General features: G+C 35.0%; 1 protein-coding gene across 1 annotated transcript in view; it reads left to right on the forward strand.

Annotated features, from left to right (window-relative positions):
• MACROD2 (mono-ADP ribosylhydrolase 2) overlaps positions 1–24,130 on the forward strand; it is a 1,987,236-nt gene that overhangs the window by 497,853 nt on the left and 1,465,253 nt on the right. Inside the window, exon 4 of the mRNA XM_027069543.2 lies at positions 10,406–10,435. Coding sequence (XP_026925344.1) covers positions 10,406–10,435 — 30 coding nt within the window. The remainder of the gene's footprint in view (positions 1–10,405; positions 10,436–24,130) is intronic.

Consider the following 24,130-nt stretch of genomic DNA (forward strand, 5'->3'; position numbering starts at 1 on the left):
ACCTTTGATGTATTGGTAAATGAGAAAATTATGTTGCATGTTATTTTTTTATAGTAGGATCCATTGTATTTTAAACAACAATCTCAGGAAGACTCATTTATGTGTATATATATTTATATCAACATGGATTTGAATATGAAAAGGAATAGTAGTTAAGACTACTTGAGTTTAATAAAATTCTTGATTCATATGTTCAAATGAATACATGTTATTTTATATGTTTATGTTCATATTTTTTATATATTTAAATTTTTATATTTTTAATTAATAAGGAAAACATTAGTCTACTGTATTTATTATTCCACAAATAGAAACATAAGAATAGGTGCTACCCGCATAAGAGTTAGGGTAAGATAGTTTGGGAAGGAATGTGAGATTTAGGTGAGCCACCAATTGTGACAAGTTTGTGTAAATCATATCTATCCAATCAAGGTCCCTACAGGAACCTTGGCACAATCAATTAAGATATTTTGGGGACAGCTTATTTATAAAGGGAATATGTACAAGGGTTAGAGCCAGGAATGATGTAGAAGAAACTCAAGGGATTGTTCAGCAACCGTGGTTACCAACAGCACAGCTGTTAACCATGTTAAGCTCAAAGAGATGAGTAGAAGGAGACATATCAGAACCCAAAAGGAGAGAAAGTCATATTATAAAATAAATGAAGTTGATTAGAGCAGTGACCTTTATTCAAGGGATATAGTCAGTTCAAGGTAAGCTTATAGGAGTGAACCAGGGAAATAAAAACTTGGAATGGATTTTTTTTAAGTTCATTTATTTATTTTGAGAGAGACAGAGACATTTTTGAGACATTTATTTTGAGAGAGACTGAGCAAGTGGGGGAAGGGCAGAGAGAGGGAGAGAGAGAGAATCCCAAGCAGGCTCCATGCTGCCAGCACAGAGCCCATTGTGGGGCTTGAACCCACAAAGCCATGAGATCATGACCTGAGCCAAAATCAAGAGTTGGAATGTTCAACTGACTGAGTCACCCAGCTACCCATGAATGGAATTTTTATTTCTTCCACCAGCTCCTGCCAGGGCTCCCCATTGACTGAACCCAACCAGAACCAGAGGGTAAGAGAGGACCCATTGATGTTCTATATATAGATCACTTTGGGCAGAGAACAGGGTGTAGGATAGAGAATGGGTCTTAACTCAGCAATAGCACTGCTAGGAATTTACCCAAGGGATACAGGAGTGCTGATGCATAGAGGCACTTGTACCTCAATGTTTATAGCAGCACTCTCAACAATAGCCAAATTATGGAAAGAGCCTAAATGTCCATCAACTGATGAATGGATAAAGAAATTGTGGTTTATATACACAATGGAATACTACGTGGCAATGAGAAAGAATGGAATATGGCCCTTTGTAGCAACGTGGATGGAACTGGAGAGTGTTAAGTGAAATAAGCCATACAGAGAAAGACAGATACCATATGTTTTCACTCATATGTGGATCCTGAGAAACTTAACAGAAGTCCATCAGGGAGAGGAAGGAAAAAAAAAGTTAGAGAGGGAGGGAGCCAAACCATAAGAGACTCTTAAAAACTGAGAATAAACTGAGGGTTGATGGGGGGTGGGTGATGGACATTGAGGAGGGCACCTGTTGGGATGAGCACTGGGTGTTGTATGGAAACCAATTGACAATAAATTTCATATTAAAAATAAAAAAATAAAATACAAAACAATTTTATATCTAAAAAAAAAGAGAGAATGGGTCTTAAGGAGTAAACAGAAGCTATCTGGTATAAATATCCAACATTATTTTTGAACCAAATAATTAAAATAACCCAGAAGGGAGAAATCTGTTATAATATACAAAGTATTGACATCCATTTTCTTTGTGGGCTCAAAGAGTTATTCTTTAATTGGCCTATGCCCAAAGAAAAAATTAAAAAAAAAAGAATTTGAAGATGGCATTGTTCCTCATTCTCCTCCATGCCTAATCCTAGTTTCTTCCCCAAATTCTGATGAGGGTACATACAGCACAAGACATCTCAGAGTGAGGACAGAGGCCTGGAGTTTTCTAAGATGAACATGATTCTGGCCCCCACAAGGTATAGATTTGTCTGAATGCTTTTAAGTAGTGAGGGTTTTTTTCAATAATTATTAACTTCTAGCATGAGTGCCAGAGGTAGCAGGAGCTGACGTTTACTGAGCTGCAGTAAGTGCCAGGTGCCATGCAGTGGTTCACATAGTTATCACCCTCACTCTGCTCAGCAAACCTGTACCATGACTGTTGTTTTCCCAAATTACTGCTTAAGAAAAAGACTCTAAAAGGGGTTAGATAATTAGCTGGAGTTTCAAGAACTTTCTCAAAGATGATGATAGAGTCTGGAATTGGACCTTGATCTGTTGGCTTTCCCCTGGCACAGCCTCACTTGGCTGTAAAATTGCGAAGGAGTCATTACCTATTATTGTAGCTCTCTCACCTGTCTCACAAATAAGACTTTTCCTTTCTCCTCTCTCATTCTTCTGTATTCCAGTAATTTTCTTAATTATATATTTAACAAGTATTTATTGAGTACCTACTCTGTGCCAAGAATTGTGCAGGGTGCTGTTGATACCAGCAAATAGTCCTCTAAGGAGTATTCTCAGGGTAGCAATCCTATGCATTTTCCTTAATTCCAAATCCTTTACCTTTGAGTTTCTTTGTCTCAGTCTTCCCATTATTGACTATGAGAATTATTCTTTTGTCTTATTTAAATTAAAGTGTAATTAAAAATAAACCTTTTTTTTAACAGACTGGATACTATTTCATTATTGGAGATAAATAAACATTCCATAATATTAAAAGAAATATGAAATAAGGAAACTATTTAAAACAGTTTTCTTAAAAGAAACAGGTTTTATTGAAACAAATTCATCTTCCCAAGAAGCATGTAAATGAGGGTGCAAGTAAAGGCCTATGTTTTAATCAGACTAAAAGTGTATCCCATTCCCTTAGATAAGCACATCTTCCATTTTTCAAACTGAGAAGTGGTTTGTATTCAAAACCTTTCTTGTCAAAGATAAAACTGCTGTTCAAGTGTCTTGTATCATTATAACCACAAAACTAATACACATTTGAACTCATTTTTTCCCTATTTAGACACCCTTGTTCACTCTTTGGAAAGCCCCAGATTGGTTACTTAAGTAATCCTATTTTTGTAACTGAGCCAATGTTATCATCATCAAAATTACAACTGATTCGTAATACAGTGTCAAGAAGGATGACTCGTACGTAAAAACATGTGCTGATTCCTCTCATTTTGCACTAGTTACATTGCATTATGCAGCTGTAGGAACTGGCAATGCTTTAGTTCACCCTTTAATAATCAAATTCAGTGATCTTCAGTAGGATCACATTCAGTAGACTGCATGCATATTATGTTTTGTTACTATCTTTGGATGCAATTTTTGAGGAGAAAAAATGTACATGTATATAAATATATGTGTATATATATACGTATATATTTATGTGTGTGTACACACACACACACACACACACACACACACACAAGTATCTCCTGCTTTTAAAAAGTTCATATTACACCACCCAACTTAATCAAAATATCTATGTTGGTGCCTATTTCCTCTAAGTGAAAGAAATCTGAAGAGGATTTTTGCTTTTATCAAAAAAGTGAAAATAGCATTCAGCACTTTTCTGCAGCGAGCCATTAGAGAGGCATTGTGCACTCTGAGCAGTGAGAGTGGCACCACCAAGCTCCTTCCCTGAGAACTAGACTCAGCATCTCAGCATTAAGCTTACAATAGCTTTGAACCCTGTGAGCATCTGTGCTTTATCTCAGTTTATTTTGTGTATCCATGAGCAAGATGTGTTCTAAGGTATCAGAAAAGTCTAAAAGAAGTTAATTTTGGGCCTGGGAATGCTAAAAACAAATTTCTGTATAAATTAATGATAATTGTTTCTTTGCTTTATACCCAAAAGTTTCATAGGAATGCTAATTTTTCAGATAGTGGAGGAAACCTCAGTGTATGTTTGTGTGTGTTTGTGGTGTGTGTGTGTGTGTGTGTGCATGTGTGTGCATTTTTTTTTCCAGTTTGAAATTCGCAGTATTGTATGGTAGGTTCTTTACCTAGGTCTGATCCTGGATAAGTTATCTCACATCTTTGATCCTCTTTAACTTTCCACTTTTGTGAAATGAAGGAATTGGACAAAATAAGTGGTTTTCCTTCCATGTTGCAGTATTTCTTGAAGTTACTGGGTGCACTGTAACTGATAAAGCTGTAGAGCTGATAAGGCCACATTGGCTAAAGACAGGCAGCTCTTTCTCCTCCCTCCTACTTAAATGAGGATAATTCTGTTTTGTTTTATTTGTTAATACTCCCAAGTAAATTTTCTAATTTTTATTCTGTTTTTGGCTTCATAGTGGATTGCAGCTTATACAAAATACACAGACCCTGGAATAATCAATTGTTCCTTTAAATTCTGCAGTTAAGTATGAAATGTAAAGTATTAATCATGTGTTTATGCCTGGTTTCTACATGCGAGGTAGTTAAGCCTATGCTTAATTTTCTCTCTTTGTCAGCTTCAAAGCAGGAAATTATACCATTGCCCCAAACCTCTGGCATTCCATTGATTTTGTTTAGAAGGTATAAATCTAGTAAAGCATGAGTAGAGAGCTGTTGCCAAACTGATGGCTGAATTTGTCTGTGTAGATTGTATTTCCACAGCTGTCAGTTGGGATGGTTGTTCCCTGTATAAAGCAGTTCAAGAGTCACGCAAATGCTTGGGATTTTAATCTTAGATTTTTAAGCACTTCCTACTTTGAGTTTCAAGTGTAGGGAATATAACATGTGCCATTCTACAGGGTGATATTTTGGCTTTTGTATCTTTAGGATAACATGTTGTGAATGAAATAGTGTTTTAGGTAGAGTTCCTGGGAAGTTTTTGCCAACAATCATTTTTGACATCCCATGTGCCCTATTGTAATAAGAAAGCAGAATAAATAAACTGCACTAGGTGGTCAGGATTCTGTTAGAATGAAAGCTATTATAATATCCTTTATAACGATGAAAAGAAAATAGAAACCCTGCACAAATAGTTTTAATCAGTGTTTCAAGACTAATCTCCCAAACTGTTGCTTGTTTGACAGATAGTCTTGGGTGGGGGGTAGAAATGGAGTGGAAAACAAATAATTACTGTAGAGATAATAGGAAATTACTTGGAAAGTAGAATAAAAACTTGTTCCAAACACTTACCAGGCCAGTTTGGCTCACAGTCAATGTAAATTACGTTCTGGATTATTTCACAGACTGGATTACAGTAGTCCCTTTTCATCTGTGTTTCACTTTCTGTGGTTTCAGTTACCCATGTTCACCCACCATCTGGAAGCAGATAATCCTCCTTCTGATCTATCGTCAGAGGGTCTATAGTATCTTAAAATTATGCCACGATGCCTGCAGCATTCACTTCACTTCATCTCATCATGTAAGCATTTTATCATCTCACGTCATCACAAAAAGAAATAGGGCAAGTACAGCACTAGAGAGTTAAAGAGACCACATTCACTTAACATTTATTATAGTACATTATTATAATTGTTTTATTATTAGTTATTCTTAATCTCTTACGGTGTCCAATTTATAAATTAAACTTTATGATAGATGCGCATTGGAAAAGGAAAAAAAAAACATAGTATACACAGGTTTCAGTACTATTTGTGATTTCAGACATCCCCTGGAAGTCTTGGACGGTGTCCCCTGTGGATAAACAGTAGCTACTGCATTTCAGACTCACAAACTGCAGGAGCTGTTAAGTATGCTAAAGTACAAGGCTAGCACATGTTAGGTTAGCAGTTTTTTTTTTTTTAAATGTTACTGAATAACATTTTATTATATCCAAAACTTTCAAATCTAAGAGAACTATCAAAACTAAGAGAAGTTGTCTGATGCAGAGATCCGCAATATATGGCATGTCCTCTGACATTTCGATTCTCCCTATCCCACTCTGTCATAAATATTATTAAACAATCATAGTTCTCTTTCCCACTGAGCTTAGATTTAGCCTTAAAATCTTTCTCAAACCAAGAGGTACAGTCTTTTTTAATTAGTGAATTAGAATTGTTTGACATTTGTTTGCCATCTCTGATTGATTCTAAATTTCCTGATGGAAGAAGATAAATAAGGTAGTTGACTATGACACCCAAACCACTGATATATTTAGAAATTGCGGCAAATTAAAACAGGTTACCCGGATCTCAGTTCAGTATTCTTTCTTTAATACTATAAAGAGTAAAGAAGGTTTTTGAGATATTAGGAGAAAAAGTCAGTTAGGATGTTTGATACATTATAGCTTTTCTTACATTTCAAATAATGTTATGGCACACATTCCATTTAGGAGCTTCAGGTAATAGAAGATTACTTATATAGTAATTTTATTTTTCATGTTTTGATCCATGATTTAATTATCATTATATTTGTGAAAAGACACAAATGCATGCATATACAGACATATATGTACACAGAGGGTCTTTCAAGATCATTTTTTTTTAAAGAAAGAAAGCAGTATAATATTCCATTTATGTTCTGAGCAACACATGAAATGAGGATACTGTTGGTAAGTGCTATGACCATTTTTCATTTAGGCTAATTATCCCAAGAAAAGGATTCCTACATTGTCTTCTTTTTTTCCTTTGGTTTTGATAATTTAAAAATGAATAGACTTATAGAAATGTATAATTTTTATTAAAATTTTTCATTAAAGTTTTTCATCAAAAAATTGAGTTCAAATAGAAGAAAATAATTTCTCAAAAATTCTAAAAAATTAATCATTTGGTTAGGATATTATAAATAAATTCTCCATACTTGCCACTTTGAAATTAGATTTATGTAACCCTTTATCCCATTGTATGTTCAGCGTTGTTGTTGTTGTTGTTGTTGTTTTTCACTTTATAAACAGTGAAACTGTTCACCTCATTGAGTTGTTATTTTGGGGGTATGAAGAAGTGCAATACAGAGATTCATTAACATGTAATGGCTCATTTTAGTTTCTCATTCAATCGATTTTTGAGGCAATTACTGGAGCTTGATTTTTTCCTCTACCTTTCTGGTAAGAGAAAGGGTATTTTATTTAGGAAAATGTGAATAAAAATAGTGTTGATTAGTAAGCATACTCAGAGAAGATATTTTAAAATCTTATTTTAGAAGCAGTGGTATGCTCATAAACTTGAAGTTTTCTTTGTTTCTTTTCTGCTTTTCCTTCTCTCTGAAACTTTGGGAATAACAAGAGGCATGTCCAGAATTCCCTCTAGCAAAGGACTTGATAGAGACAGAAATATAGAAACATGTTTTTTACATGCTTAGTCATTAAATATTTCCAAAGAAATTTGAAGAGTTTCGTTAATGGTCTTTGATTTTACAGGAAGAAAAAGGACCAAAGTTTGCTCTTTCCACACACTTCAATAAATAAATACCACTTATATCAAAAAGAAATTGTACTGAACTTACCAATTATCTTATTTTTAGAAAACATGTATTGAGTGCTTCTTAGATGCAGGCCAAACTATTAAACTCAGACCTTGTCTTTAAGGGTTTCATATGTAATTGGGATGTACCTCAATTTATTAAATATAATTAAGTAGGAATTAAATGACTATTAATTTTAGACACACAAAAGTCGTTTTTACTTTTGTAAAATGGAAGAAATATTAATCTACCTGGCCAATAAACGTTGAGCATCAGTTACATATAAGGTGTTTTGTGAAGGTAAAGTAATGTTTGAAATCATGATAAAGGTTTACTTTTATTTGCCTTCATTTATGCCACATTTACTGAAGAAAATTGCCTTGATATTTTTGCTAAGATAAATTTTATTAAAAAAATTAAGAATAGAAATGATAAAATAGGCTTAAATTTCATGAATTCTCTAGAAAAATCATTACCATAATTATAGTTATTGGAAATTAGAAATTATTAGAAATTACAAATATATTGTTTTGAATATATATATGTGTGTGTGTGTATATATGTATATGTATATATATGTATATATATATGTATATATATATATATACACACACACACATATATATGTTTGTGAATATGTTTTAGAATCCTAGATTAAGATTCTATTACATGAAGGGTAATGCACATGAAATTATCTTAAAAGTGATGGGACACTATGTAGAATGCCATAGTTTTGCAAATTAGTTCTATGTTGATATTAAAATGTGACCAGATATGCTTATCTAGACATGAACACACATCTGACATAAATTGACTTGATGGTTCTCTTGGGACTGGGATTCCAGTTCTTACACCTATGCTACTCATCCACCCACGTCTATTGGATAAGTGCCTACTTAAGTAGATGGACCTTGGTCTATGTTCTCAAAACACGCAACCTCTACCTTTATTCAGCAAAGCATTGGGTGAGAGTAGACTGTGTTGTGTTATTGCGCTCCTGGGCATGATAATTTGAATGAAAAGCTACTATCCATTATTGTTGTTTGTTCTTGAAAATACCTTTTTCCTTCTGAATGAATATGTGAAGGTTGGAGAAAAACAGAATTCCAGGGAACTGAAAAACCTATAGATAGGGAAGTAGTACCCAATGAAATATAAAAATAAACAGTCAACAGCTATGTGGTTTTATAAATGCGTGTAGCTAAGATTTTAGAAGATATTTGAATTAGGTAAGAGATATGGGTTGATCATGAAAATTCTGCCATTAGATAGGGGTATGGGAACCAAAATAGAATTCACATCTTTCCTCATGCCCCTGCAGCAAGCTACCCCTTCAACAGCTACAAAGTTTGATGCTGGACATTAAGTCCTCAATACCATCTACATACATACTTTACACTCTCACTGTGAAGTCAGATGGATTTGGGGTCCTGAGTTGACAAAATGGCAGATTTTATGACATCAAAAGTGTTTTTTTTTTTTAATTTTTTTTTCAACGTTTATTTATTTTTGGGACAGAGAGAGACAGAGCATGAACGGGGGAGGGGCAGAGAGAGAGGGAGACACAGAATCGGAAACAGGCTCCAGGCTCTGAGCCATCAGCCCAGAGCCTGACGCGGGGCTCGAACTCACGGACCGCGAGATCGTGACCTGGCTGATGTCGGACGCTTAACCGACTGCGCCACCCAGGCGCCCCAAAAGTGTTTTTTTTTAACACGGTTGATTAATGACATTGCTATTTAGTTCATGATTGTGAAAAAAGTATCAAGAGGAAGGCAAGAGCAGCAGTTAGATGGCTCTGTCCTTGGAAGATCATATGGAATAAGATTTGATGCTCTAATATATTGACATATTAAGAAGAACTTCAAAGGCATGTGGTCTTATTGGATTTTCATGATATTCTCTTTAGTGTTGTAAAAATTAGCAAGCCATCACATATTTAACCTCATGGAACTATGAATATAGGCATTTGTTCATGAAATGATCCATTACCTATTGATGGAATCAGTAACACTTGGATATTTGCTTCTCTTAATTATGACAATGCGTGGTATGGACAGCACACTAAAGTTCAAGTTAAAGACTCCCACTCCTCTTTCCTAAATGATTTGTTTAATCTTTTGGTGGCTCAAGTTTCTATACAAAGAGACCTTGGACACCACATACTTTTTTTTTTTAATACTGCTGTAGGATTTCTTTTTTTATAATGGCATGAAAATACCTATGATACATAAGAACGCTATGGAATAAAGCTCAGGGCAGTGCATATTGACTTTTGTTTTCAGGCTGTTATAATGACTAGATAAACATAGGCATAAAGCTGTTTAATACTTCAGCAGAAACCTGGAATGGGACTTTATGAAATTTTGAACTCTTGAAAGAAATTCAAATGGAATTATCTTATACTTAGCTTATTACTTGGCTTCTATAAATATGTATGCTAGAATAATGGATAACTGGGTAAGAAATGACACATTGTTTTACAACAATGCTTAAAATTTTGTTTCCTCAAATAAATAGTTAATGCTAAAAGTAATCTGTTACTAAGAGTTCTTACTGCACAGTGTCTTAAGATACTTTATTTGATGATGGTTTATTAAAATTATCATTATTCTTTTATGTTACATGGTCCTTTGAAATCACTGAATTGCCTAAACAACATACTCTCTCTCTACTTGATAAAATAGAGAACATAGAAGGTTATTTTAGATATTGAACAGAAAATAAAAGAATCACAACATGTGCTTCATTTTATTAGAAGGGAGTACATATAAATACAGTCTTTTGAAGAGAAAATAGAGTTATTAAATTATTTTTATTTTCATGCCATCATAAAACAGTAATAGAAGCTATCTTTATATGAAAGTACATAGCGTGAGTGTATGTGCGTATTTATAAGAGACGTGATCACCAGCAGCTTTTACTTAACCTATCTGGCGTATTATAGTTTTTATATATTACTTAATGTTTTCTGTTTGTTTTGTTTTAAACAGCAAATGCCAGTCTTCTTGGAGGAGGAGGTGGTAAGTCCTGAACATCACTTAATTTAAAATATTTTTTATTACACCTGCCACAAGATGTTAAGTTCTGTGATACTTTAAAGAAAATTAATTTAGCTATAATTATTAACCACAAAATGATAATCTTCTAGAAAATAACTTATAATAGAAATACATACATTGGTTTGTCTAACTCTTATTTTAAAAAAAACTTCAGAGTATGTGTAATACTGTTTTTATTCTCAATAAAACTTTGTATTTCTACGTTTGGCATAAGCTGTAACAGCTCTAAGCTATTAAGATGAACACATATAATAGATGGTGGAATCACTTTTAATGTAAATCCTAAAACAGTTCATTTGGAGACTTGTGGTTTTAGTTTTTTCATTTTTATTTTTTATTCCTCATAATGGTTTAAAAAAACAATGACTTTGTAGCCTGAGAAATTAACATATCAGCCATTTACTTGAAAAATAAAAAAAGATATTAGTATTGGCACTTTGCTTTTTCATTTAGCTTGCTTAGAGGAAAATGAATGAGATAAAATTGAGATGAAGAGAGTCCTGTACTGGGAATTTTTTTTATACTAAAATCTTGGAGATGTTTATTATTTTTATTTCTAGGTTGAAAGATGAAAGCTTCCTAGCCTTCCTATATAGAATATAGTAGGGGGGGAAAGTATGCAATAGAATAGGGTCCTTTTCATTTAAGACCCAGCTGGACATAAATAGGTTTGTTTTGTCTCTCCATTCTCCTTCTTCCACTAGTTACCTCTTTTCATGTACATGGTTGAAGTAGATGGGATTGCACAGAACGTTAGGCTTTCAAAAATTCCCTGGCCATCGACAGGAAGTTTCTGGGTGAACTTTATTTGGAAACTAAAATTTTAATCATTGTTCCTATATAGGAATCAACAGATTTTAAAAAAACAGAATCCTGGAAATAGAGATAATAGAAAAACAGTTTAATCTAGATAGTGCTCTCATATTTTCACATGCCAATGCACACATTCTGCAGCAGAGTATTTCCCGTCTTCTTCCCTAAATTACGTTAGAAGATATGAATCGACAGGATTTTTCATTACACATTTTTTTGGTCTTTTTGGGGAATTGGAAGGGAAAATCTTCTTTGGGAGTTGGATTCTCAGTAAATTGTTATCTCCAGGTCTCTTATGTCAAGAAAACATTATTAAAATAAATTCTCCATAGTGCTGATTTACTTACAAAACATATTAATATTTTAACAAATTTGGTGAATACTGTTAAATAGGCTAAATATGTCTCATGCACAGGTAGTCTAGATGTAGACTATACTGGTCATATAGTAATTCCATCCTGTCATCAAGCACTCAAGCTCTTACTTTTCTACTCTTCCTTCCTAGTGCATGGAACTCAGAGTCCATGGTAGTAATTGGAGCTCTAGCCATTGTAAATATGTCAGGAGCAGTAAGAAAGGCAAAAAATTTTTTAAAAAGTGGCCCCTAAAAGATGAGTCAGTTTTCTTTAAGCAGCTTTCTCTGAAATCTCACATTATCCTTGAACATACCAAACGTTCGTTCATAGATACATACAATTTCATTCCAGGAAGCAATGTACTCATGAAAAAAAAAAGTGTTGCATTTCCTTTTGTTTTCTTTTCTTTTTTTTTTTTTTTTTATTTTGGTAAGGTCATAGTTAACTAATACTTATTTCTTATCCATGATACCTTTCTATTTAAAATACAATGATCTTAGCTGTTTACAAAGGGAATAAAAACAATAATATGTTCAGTAGAGGAAGATCTTGCATACACAGGTTGACACATAACAAATTTATGTCTTTAGTTTCAACCAAACTTAGATAATCACTAACAGCATTTTAAGGAAAAAAACACATTTCTCGAATGGACATGTGGGAGAAGGAGGAAGAACTTGGTAATTCTGGCATACAGCAGATGAGTGTTAGGTCATCTCTGTTAAAGGAAGGATTGACAAGTGAAGTGACATATTTGAGAAACTTTTAGTTAGAAGCAAGAGCCGGGTCTGGAGAAGATTCTGCAGATTATTTAGACCTCACTACCAGAGAGTGACTCCCTCCTTCCCTCCCTTCCTTCCTTCCTCTCTCCCCCCCTCCCTCCTTTTTTTTTTTTTATTGAAGAACAATTGACATAAAATTTTGTATTAGTTTCAGGTGTAAACATGATTCAATATTTACATACATTACGAAGTGGTCACCATAATAAGTCTAGTTATCATTTGTCACCATACAAAGTAGTTACAATATTATTGACTATGCTATATTTCCTATGCTATACATTACATCCCTGTGTGTTATTTATGTTGTAATTGGAAATTGTACTTCTTAAGTCCTTTTACCTATTTCATCTATCTCCTTACCCTCCTGCCCTCTGGCAACCATCAGTTTTTTTTCTGTATCTGTGAGTCTTTTTCTATTTTGTTTTGTTTGCTTCTTTGTTTTGTTTCTTAGATCCCACATATAAATGAAATCATATGGTGTTGGTTTTTATTTGTCTGACTTATTTCACTTAGCATATTACCTTGCAGTATCCATCCATGTTGTTGCATTCTTTCTTATGGATGGTACTATTCTAGTGTGTGTGTGTGTGTGTGTGTGTGTGTGTGTAAGATATTTATATATGCACACACATGTGATATATGTATATGGGATAATGGGATACATACATATCATATACATATCTCATATTTTTATCCATTTTCATCCTTGGGTTGCTTTCATATCTTGGCTATGGTAAATAAAGCTGCTATCAACATAGGGTGCTGGTTTTTTGGAATTCGTATTTTTATTTTCTTCTGATAAATACCTAAAAATGGAATTGCTGGAATTAGTGTTCTGTTCTCTAAAAAGGAATGGGAGAGTGGAAGTTTTGATAAGGAATGAGTAGTCCCTGCCATAACGGGAAGTCAGGCTATCGTTCATTAAACCTTGTCAAAGTGTTTTGTTTCAATATATGTAAATGCAGTCGGTTTGCCAAGTCACTCTGGTGATTTGGCCTGTGTTTTGTTATGGTTTTTCTAAACTGTGTAAGTTATATTATTAATTTTTAGCATGTCAAGAAATTCAGGAACATGCAATCTCAGTTTTCTGTTAACCTGAGGTGTATCCTTCACTGTCTTCTTCTAGATGGTTGATTTTGCTAAATGCAGTTTTTGCCTTAATTCCTAATTTCTGAATTCTAAAATTGATGAATTGGCACCATCATAAAGATAAATTACAAGTGTTTAAGATGGGTGTAATTTCTTTCATTAAGGTAGGTCATTGATCAGTTTAAATTTATTTATGCACTTCTAGAGATGTCAAAATAACTCTAAAGTGCATGTCTGATTTTTGGAAAGCTGCATTTAAAAATTAAATCTAAGGCATATTTTTAGCCTTCTCTGAACTGAATTTTGGTCTTCTGATTCTATGACAAACTTTTTAAATCCTGTCAATGATATTTGTAAAGTAACACGTAATAATCATCCAATAAGGAACAATTGAATTGATAAAATTCTCTTGGATTTAATCAAGGATTCCTTTTATTGATTTGAATTAACATCTCTTCAAAAGCCTTGAAAGGGAATAATTCTTTGATTGACCAAACAGTTTGATCAAGAAAATTTGATGCTATGTAAATAATAATGGTATTTTTGATAATAAAAATGGTTCAAAAACGGTACCATTTCTTCAGGTCTTCAGGGAGGCTTCCTCCAAATTGTACGTAAATAGTACTCGAAATTTTGACAAAATCAGTGTATATAAAATTGTACTATCTTTAAAATCTTAGCGTTTTGTTGTTCTTTTCTAAGAACCAAGAAAAGAGGTTTCCTTAAAGGAGATCTAAAAAAAATGGTCACAATAATCCTTCAGTTCTGATTTGAAGGTGAGAGAATCACTTTACATTGGTGTGAATTTTTATCTTTGGACTATAGGTGACTCCTTCTAGGAACTTAGTGTCATTGACTACAGTTTATTATAATGAACACATGTGATGAGGTCGCAGCTACCTAATCATTTCAGTTGAAATGCTTGGTAAAATGGGTCATCTCTGTCTATGTTTCTAGGATATGCTAAAGGTAGAGACATATAGTAATTTCTCACATAAGTGTGTGGCTGGTCTGTGGTAACTGGATTCTACCTTTTAGGAAGACTTTATATATAGTGAATGGTATAATGTTAAAAAACTTTAGAATTTCTATTAAATTTTTTTACAAGTTTTCTATCATTGCTACCAATACTACCCTGTATAGCTGTATAGTACATTGATATATAAAACAAGTAAATTTTAGTTTCTCACTTAGTCATTTTATTAGTAAGGATAGGCTATATTATGTGTGATAGCCAATAAACCTAAAAATCATAGAGGCTTAATAAAATGAGTTTTATTTCTTGCTCACATCATAGACTGAGTAGGATTGTTGGCTCGCCTACTCATGCTCTCCTATACATAGGAGATGTATAGGAAATACAGAGACTTGGGCTGCTGTCTTACCTTGTAGCTCCGCTATGTAATGTGTGGCTACTAAGAAGTCACAGGACAGGAGACGAGAGCTGGAGGATCCTGTGAGATATGTTTACAGATCAGTTTGGGAATGGCTTATATCACTTATGTTTACATTTCATTGGTCAGAATTCAGGCAGATGATCCCCAATTTACTATAAGGAAGGCTGAGAAGAATGGAATCTTCCAGAGTTTCCAGGAAAAGGAAATGGTATGGTAAAATATATAGCAACTATCTTTGCCACATAGTTCAAATGAGATCAGTGTTATTTTATTATTATTATTATTATTATTATTATTATCATTAGTAATTAAATTAATGGCATAGGAAATGAGACTTAGGGAGATTTCTTCAATGTCATGCAGCTTATAAAGGACAAAGTTTGAATGAGAATACAGGGTTCTTGTCTGCCACTCTAGAGCTCTTTGCCTTTGCTCTGTGATTTTTAATATATATTTTCTCTTTAGATTTGCCATTTCTTTGCACAGGTAGGTACCTCTGTTTACACCAGGAAAAATGAATGAGAAGACAGGAAAACATGCATCTGAGATATGGATGATGCTTTCCTTGGCTTATTTTCACAAGTCTCATCAAGCTCAATTGATAATTTAAAAGTACATAGAATGGCACTGTCTTAGAGTATTTGGATTGCTGCCCAGATTTATATACTTTTTTGGTGTGTATTTGAGGTTCAGCCTTAGAATACATTGCATTTTAAATACCTGTTCACTCATCTGTAATAAGAATGTTTTACATGTACAAAGTCCTGTGATGTAATTTTGGAATACATAATTTATAAAGAATTACGTATAATTAATTTATATAGAATTAAAAAGAAAAATCAGAATTAAAGAGCTAAGTTCTCAATTCCTTTCACATCATTACATAATAGGCCAGAACAAAATTTAGAATCTCTTACTTTAGATAATGTCTTTTCCCTCTTATTGTCACAATAATTAACATAAGACCAGTACCTGCTGCTAGAAACCAAATAGGATATTATTCATTGGATTTGCTTCCTTTTCCAGTCTGTCAAACTCCTGAGTGCTGAAGCCTGAGGCATAATGTTAGACTTGTAAAGTGACATTTCCTCACAGAATGGCAATTTAAGGTTGACTTTTCATATACATACCTTAGTAGGACTGCTATTTCAATTACACACACACACACACACACACACACAGACATCATATTTGTATCAATACTGTAATTTTCTACATTATCCTCGAGGTGATTCTATGGCAGGTTAATCTTAAGAACTCTAAGCAACTACTACTAAATAAACACTCAGGCCCAGATGGAATGTATGAGATAGCCATGTTTCCAGAATGAGAACATAGCATATATTATCACCTTTACCATTTCCAAAGGCTTCTTGCTCTCTTTCTGTCCCTTAAAGTGGGCCCAAAGATGAACAAGGTTCAGTGGCCTGGGGTTAGCAACTCGTCCTCTGAAGTCTCTTATTTCTTGTTTGGACAGTTCTACTTGCAGAACTGCAAGAGAGAATTCCTAATGCTTTTTATTATTAACATCCATTCAATGTTAATGAAGTTTATGTGAGGTGTCAAAATGTCTGCTTCAAAAACAGTGGAGTCATGAAACTATTTGGTGTTGTGCAATAGATACCATCGGTGTATCTTCACCCACCCATCACCTTTTTCTATATACAGACACACAGATGTGCACATATTCTTTCATTTATTTATTCATTCAACAAATACTAGTTCAGTAAATACTGTGTGTCACTGTTAATTATTGATTTGGCAATAAATGCAACCCTTTCCCTGTGACTAATCATGGTCCATATTTCACAGAAATTTTCTGAAGAATTATGATTCCCCAGGTTCATTCAAGTTTCAGTAATCAGATTCCTTCTTTAAAAAGCAGAACAGATATCCTGAAAGTCTTTTCACAAAAAATCTGAGTACCAAGAATTCCTAACATGAAAAGCAAAAATTTTAAAGGGCTTTTTGAGTGCGTTTAAGTCAGGGTGTTTTCATAAGTTACTTTGTAAACATTTAGAAGCAGAGTGGAATGCCTTCTCACCCTCTCTCCACACATTGAAGGGATTTCCCCTGACATATATCACTCTATTGCTCAAAATCCCCACAGTGATTATGTATTTCACTCTTGCTGAATCTTGAGATCTGGCCAGGCCTTGGGCATGCTGGGAGGAATCTAGGATAATAGTCAGCAGTAAGGGACCAAAGCCAGTGAAAACAGGTAGGCTGTTGGGGTTGCCCCTGAGGAGAGGCCATCAAGCATATCTGGCAGTGAGTAAGCCCCTGGCCTATGATCAGCAGATAGAGAGGTCCCAAACATGAACCTGGAGGGTTGCAGTGGTCTCTCAGTGATGAGAAAGCTGATAGTAAGAGAGACTCAGGAACTCTGGCCTTGTTGATCAGTCAGGGACAGTCTTAGGAGAAGAGCTATAGGAAGGGATGTGATACTAAACCATAGAAAACAGGCTTACATCTTGACTGCCTCTGGTAGGACTGATCCTAGGCAGTTAAGCCTGCTAGAGATCAGGAGGCCCAGATGTGAGGAAGGAAAGAGGAAGGGGGATGCAGGGGCAGGTCTGACAACATCAGTTACATACTGAACCAATCTACCTTTGTCCTCTCCTTCCCTTCTTTCCGCCCTCCTCCCTTTCCTTTCTCATTCTCTCCCTTGTTTCTTTACTTTCCTTTTTCCTCTTTCTCAGTCAACAGCATGTTCTGATTGCATCTTGTATACTAGATTTGACACTGAGGTAGCAAAGATTTTTATAGCTAGGGGCAGTTAGAGGTAGAAGCTTTTATTTATACGTTAATATCTTAAGAACTAGGAAGGTTCTTTTTTAATGTTTTATTTATTTTTGAGAGAATGCAAACAGGGGAGGAACTCAGAGGATCTGAATCAGGCTCTGTACTGACAGCAGCAAGCCCGATGTGGGGCTTGAACTAACGAATTGCAAGATCATGACCTGAGCCAAAGCTGTATGCTCAACCAACTGAACCACCCAGGTGCCCCTAGAAAGGTTATGAAGAGAAGAAAAATGAAGCAGAAAAGATGAAGTCAACATCTTAGAGTGGTTAGGGAAGCCTTTCCAGAGGAGATGACACTAGAACAATCTTGGAGGAGGAATATCATTTACCAGGAGAGGAAGGAAATTACCCACTCAGTTGTATTTCCTACTGTGTGATTTAGATATTGTATAGATACTCTGCTCTACTTTCAGTCATCCTCCTTACTGTTCTTCATTCATAGTATCCAGACTTTGGTCAAACAGTTTACTCTGACTCATGCCACTTAAAATGGAGTGAACCGTGTTAGAACTGAAGAACATAATTCTGGTGCTAATGGTATTGGCAGCAAACCTCCACCAGAGCAACCTGAGCAAGGTGGAGACTTGCTCCCTGCTGTCCCTTCTCCTCAGATTGCCTCACCTGCATCTCAGTCTAGGGACCAGTTCTGCAGCTGCCCACATAAGTTGGATTTCTGTATATGATTTCCTCATTCCACATGAGCTTCTCTAGTTCTATTCTTAGAAGTTTGACCCAACCCTGATTGCCCTAATCTTGCCTGCCATTTGTCACTAAGCCTCCCAGATGCTTCCTGGTGGAGGAGGGACAGGGGACTGAAGTGCACGTGATGTCTGTGTTTCAATTTTCAAATTGTAATGGCCATTCCAAGGACACACTTAGTTTATCCCACCTCTAACTTTGATCACCATGATGCCTTTATTCCAAAGCTAAATTTTAAAGTTATTCTTCATATTGACTGCATACCTACTCCCCTTCTAAGTGAAACTGCACCATCTAAAAATCCTGTCAAGGGGCAGCCCAATGTAAATTCTCCTTCTCATTCCAGCCACTGCTGATAGAACCTGGAAGGATGCATTTTCCAATTAGAGAATAAACTTCTTGAGAATAGAGACTTTTTAACTCATCTTTAAAACCCTGGCACCTTCTACTGTGGAGTAGATACTTTATTTTAACTTTGAGATATTACTCTTATCCTTATTTCAGTTTTGATCATCTTGCTCTAGAAAGATAATTTCTTTATCTTTAGATGATCTATAAATGAAAAAAAACAAAACTAAAAATGCTTACAACAGGCAACCTGAAGATCATATACATATTTATGCAGTAATTATTTTAAGCGTTGTATTTACTTTTATTTCTAAAAAGTTTAGATGGCCAGGGTTTCATAATTTTCTTTAAATACCATGATTATGTGCTTTGAATCCTGGGGGATAAAGAGAACAATGTTTGTGTAGATGTGGAAATGAAAAACACAAAATTTGCATTCCCTGGATTTCCTTGGAAAAAGGGGAAGGCTATCGTCTCATTCATGTTTTGTCACATTGCAGATATTTTACCGGTTATGTCTTTCAATTAGAAATATTATTTTCATTATTGATTTTTTTTTTGGTCAAAACCATTGGCAAAATTTTAAAGTGCTAATGTGCCAATTAATGAGATTTGACATTCATTTAGAAATAGGATCAAGACGTGCCTTAGGAAGAGTTTTTTTTTTTAAGTTAAATTTATTTACTTATTTATGTATTTATTTTTAATTTAATTTTTAATTTTTAAAATTTATATCCAAATTAGTTAGCATATAGTGCAACGATGATTTCAGGGATAGATTCCTTAGTGCCTCTTACCCATTTAGCCCATCCCCCCTCCCACAATCCCTCCAGTAACCCTCGGTTTGTTCTCCATATTTATGAGTCACGTTTTTGTCCCTTCCTTTTTTATATTATCTTTGTTTCCCTTCCCTTATGTTCATCTGTTTTATATCTTAAGGTCTTCATATGAGTGAAGTCATATGATTTTTGTCTTTCTCTGACTAATTTTACTTAGCATAATACCTCCAGTTCCATCATGTAGTTGCAAATGTCAAGATTTCATTCTTTTTGATTGCCAAGTAATACTCTATTGTACATATATATAGCACATCTTCTTTATCCATTCATCCATCGATGGACATTTGGGCTCTTTCCATACTCTGGCTATTCTTGATAGTGCTGCTATAAATATTGGGGTGCATGTGTCCCTTCGAAACAGCACATCTGTATCCCTTGCGTAAATGCCTAGTAGTGCAATTGCTGGTCCATAGGGTAGTTCTATTTTTAGTCTTTTGAGGAACCTCCATACTGTTTCCCAGAGTGTCTGCATCAATTTGCATTCCTATCAACAATGCAGAAGAGATCCTCTTTCTCTGCATCCTCGCCAACATCTGTTGTTGACTGAGTTGTTAATGTTAGCCATTCTGACAGGTGTGAGGTGGTATCTCATTGTGGTTTTGATTTGTATTTCCCTGATGATGAGTGATGTTGAGCATTTTTTCATGTGTCGGTTGGCCATCTGGATTCTTTGGAGAAGTGTTTATTCAGGTCTTTTGTCCATTTCTTAACTGGATTATTTGTTTTTTGGGTGTTAAGCTTGATAAGTTCTTTATATATTTTGCATACTAACACTTTATCTGATATGTCATTTGCAAATATCTTCTCCCATTCCATCAGTTGCCTTTTAGTTTTGTTGATTGTTTCCTTCACTGTGCAGAAACGTTTTATTTTGATGAGGTCCCAGTAGTTCATTTTTGCTTTTGTTTCCGTTGCCTCCAGAGACATGTTGAGAAAGAAGTTGCTGTGGCTAAGATCAAAGAGGTTTTTGCCGGTTTCTCCTTGAGAATTTTGATGGCTTCCTGTCTTACATTGAGGTCTTTCATCCATTTTGAGTTTATTTTTGTGTATGGTGTAATAAAGTGGTCTAGGTTCATTCTTCTCCATGTCACTGTCCAGTTTTCCCAGCACCACTTGCTGAAGAGACTGTCTTTAGTCCACTGGATATACTTTCCGGCTTTGTCAAAGATTAGTTGGCCATACGTTTGTGGGTCCATTTCTGGGTTCTCTATTCTGTTCCTTTGATCAGAGTGTTTGTTCTTGTGCCAGTACCATATTGTCTTGATGATTACAGCTTTGTAGTATAGTTGAAGTCTGGGATTGTGATGCCTCCTGCTTTGGTTTTCTTTTTCAAGATTGCTTTGGCTATTTGGGGTCTTTTCTGGATCCATTGAAATTTTAGGATTATTTGTTCTAGCTCTGTGAAGAATGCTGGTGTTATTTTGATAGGGATTGCATTGAATATGTAGATTGCTTTGGGTAGTATCGACGTTTTAACAATATTTGTTCTTCCTATCCATGGGCATGGAATCTTTTTCCATTTTTTTGTGTCTTCTTCAGTTCTTTCATAAGCTTTCTATAGTTTTCAGTGTATAGCTTTTTAACCTCTTTGGTTAGATTTATTCCTAGAGATTTTATGGTTTTTTTGTGCAACTGTAAATGGGATTGATTCCTTGATTTCTCTTTCTGTCGCTTCATTGTTGGTGTATAGGAATGCAACCGATTTCTGTGCATTGATTTTATATCCTGCAACTTGCTGAATTCATGAATCAGTTCTAGCAGTTTTTTGGTGGAATCTTTAGGGTTTTCCATATAGAGTGTCATGTCATCTGTGAAGAGTGAAAGCTTGACCTCCTCCTGCACAATTTGGATGCCTTTTATTTCTTTGTGTTATCTGATTGTAGAGGTAAGACTTCCAAGACTATGTTGAATAACAGTGGCGACAGTGGACATCCCTGTCTTGTTCCTGACCTTAGGGGGAAAGCTCTCAGTTTTTCCCTCTTGAGGATGATATTAGCATTGGGTCATTCATTTATGACTTTTATGATCTCGAGGCATGCTTCTTCTATCCCTACTTTCTTGAGGGTTTTTATCCAGAAAGGATGCTGTATTTTGTCAAATGCTTTCTCTGCATCTATTGAGAGGATCATATGGTTCTTGTCCTTTCTTTTATTGATGTGATGAATCATGTTGTTTTGCCGATGTTGAACCTGCCCTGCATCCCAGGTGTAAATCGCACTTGGTTGTGGTGAATAATTTTTTTAATGTATTGTTGGATCCGGTTGGCTAATATCTTGTTGAAGATTTGCATCCATGTTCATCAGGGAAATTAGTCTCTAGTTCTCCTTTTTAGTGGGGTCTCATTCTGGTTTTGGAATCAAGATAATGCTGGCTTCATAGAAAGAGTTTGGAAGTTTTCCTTCCATTTCTACTTTTTGGAACAGCTTCAAGAGTATAGGTGTTAACTCTTCCTTAAATATTTGGTAGAATTCCCCTGGAAAGCCATCTGGCCCTGGACTCTTGTTTTTTGGGAGATTTTTGATTACTAATTCAATTTCCTTACTGGTTATGGGTCTGTTCAAATTTTCTGTTTCTTCCTGTTTCAGTTTTGGTGGTGTATATGTTTCTAGGAATTTGTTCACTTCTTCCAGATTGCCCATTTTATTGGCATATAATTGCTCATAATATTCTCTTATTGTTTTTATTTCTGCTGTGTTGGTTGTGATCTCTCCTCTTTCATTCTTGATTTTATTAATTTGGGTCCTTTTTCCTTTGGATTAAACTGGCTAGTGGTTTGTCAATTTTATTAATTCTTTCAAAGAACCAGCCTCTGGTTTCATTGATCTGTTCTACTGTGTTTTTTTTTTTTCTTTTTGTTGTTGTTGTTGTTGTTGTTGTTTTGATAGCATTAATTTCTGCTCTAACCTTTATTATTTCCTGTCTTCTGCTGGTTTTGGGTTTTATTTGCTGTTCTTTTTCCATCTCCTTAAGCCATAAGGTTTGGTTGTGTATCTGAGATCTTTCTTTCTTCTTTAGGAAGGCCTGGATTGCTATATACGTTCCTCTTATGAATGCCTTTGATGCCTCCCGAGGTTTTGGGTTATGGTGTTATCACTTTCATTGGCTTCCATATACTTTTTAATTTCCTCTTTAACTTCTTGGTTAGCCCATTCATTCTTTAGTAGGATATTCTTCACTCTCCCAGTATTTGTTACCTTTCCAAATTTTTTCTTGTGGTTGATTTCAAGTTTCATAGTTTTGTGGTCTATGCATGGTATGATCTCGATCTTTTTGTACTTGCTGAGGGTTGATTTGTGTCCCAGTATGTGGTCTATTCTGGAGAACGTTCCATGTGCACTGGAGAGGAATGTATAGTCTGTTGCTTTAGGATGAAAGTTCTGAATATATCTGTTAAGTCCATCTGGTCCAGTGTGTCATTCAAAGCCATTGCTTCCTTGTTGATTGTTTCATTAGATGATCTGTCCATTGCTGTGAGTGGGGTGTTGAAGTCTCCTACTATTATGGTATTACTATCAATGGGTTTCTTTATGTTTGTGATAACTGATTTATATATTTGAGTGCTCTCACATTTGGTGCATAAATGTTTACAATTGTTAGGTCTTCTTGGTGGGTAGACCTCTTGATTATGATATAATGCCCTTCTGCATCTCTTGATACAGTCTTTATTTTAAAGTCTAGATTGTCTGATATAAATATGGCTACTCTAGCTTTCTTTTGTTGACCATTAGCATGATAGATGTTTCTCCATCCCCTTACTTTCAATCAGAAGGTGTCTTTAGGTCTAAAGTGGGTCTCTTGTAAACAGCATATAGATGGGTCTTGTTTTCATATCCATTCTGTTACCCTATGTCTTTTGATTGAAGCATTGAGTCCATTGACGTTTAGAGTGAGTACTGAAAGATAAATTTATTGCCATTATTATGCTCATACAGTTGGAGTTTCTGGTGGTGTTCTCTGGTCCTTCCTAATCTTTGTTGCTTTTGGTGTATGCATATATATATGTATATATGTGTGTATATATATATATATATATATATATATATATATATCTCCATTTTTTCTTCCCTCAGAGAGTCTCCCTTAAAATTTCTTGCAGGGCTGGTTTAGTGGTCACAAACTCCTTTAATTTTTGTTTGTCTGGGAAACTTTTTATCTCTCCTTCTATTTTGAATGATGGCCTTGCTGGATAAAGAAATCTTGGCTGCCTATTTTTCTGATTTAGCACATTGAATTATCCTGCCACTCCTTTCTGGCCTGCCAAGTTTCTGTGGATGGGTCTGCTGTAAGCCTGGTCTGTCTTCCCTTGTAGGTTAGGGACTTTTTCCCTTGCTGCTCTCATGATTCTCTCCTTGCCTGAGTATTTTGTGAATTTGACTATGATGTACCTTGTTAACGGGCAGTTTTTGTTGAATCTAATGGGGGTCCCCTGTGCTTCCTGAATTTTGATGTCTGTATCTTTCCCCAAGTTAGGAAAGTTTTCTACTATGATTTGCTCATATAACCCTTCTACCCCTATTTCTCTCTCTTC

The sequence above is a fragment of the Acinonyx jubatus genome, chromosome A3 (assembly GCF_027475565.1).
Source record: "Acinonyx jubatus isolate Ajub_Pintada_27869175 chromosome A3, VMU_Ajub_asm_v1.0, whole genome shotgun sequence".
Lineage (NCBI taxonomy): Eukaryota > Metazoa > Chordata > Mammalia > Carnivora > Felidae > Acinonyx > Acinonyx jubatus.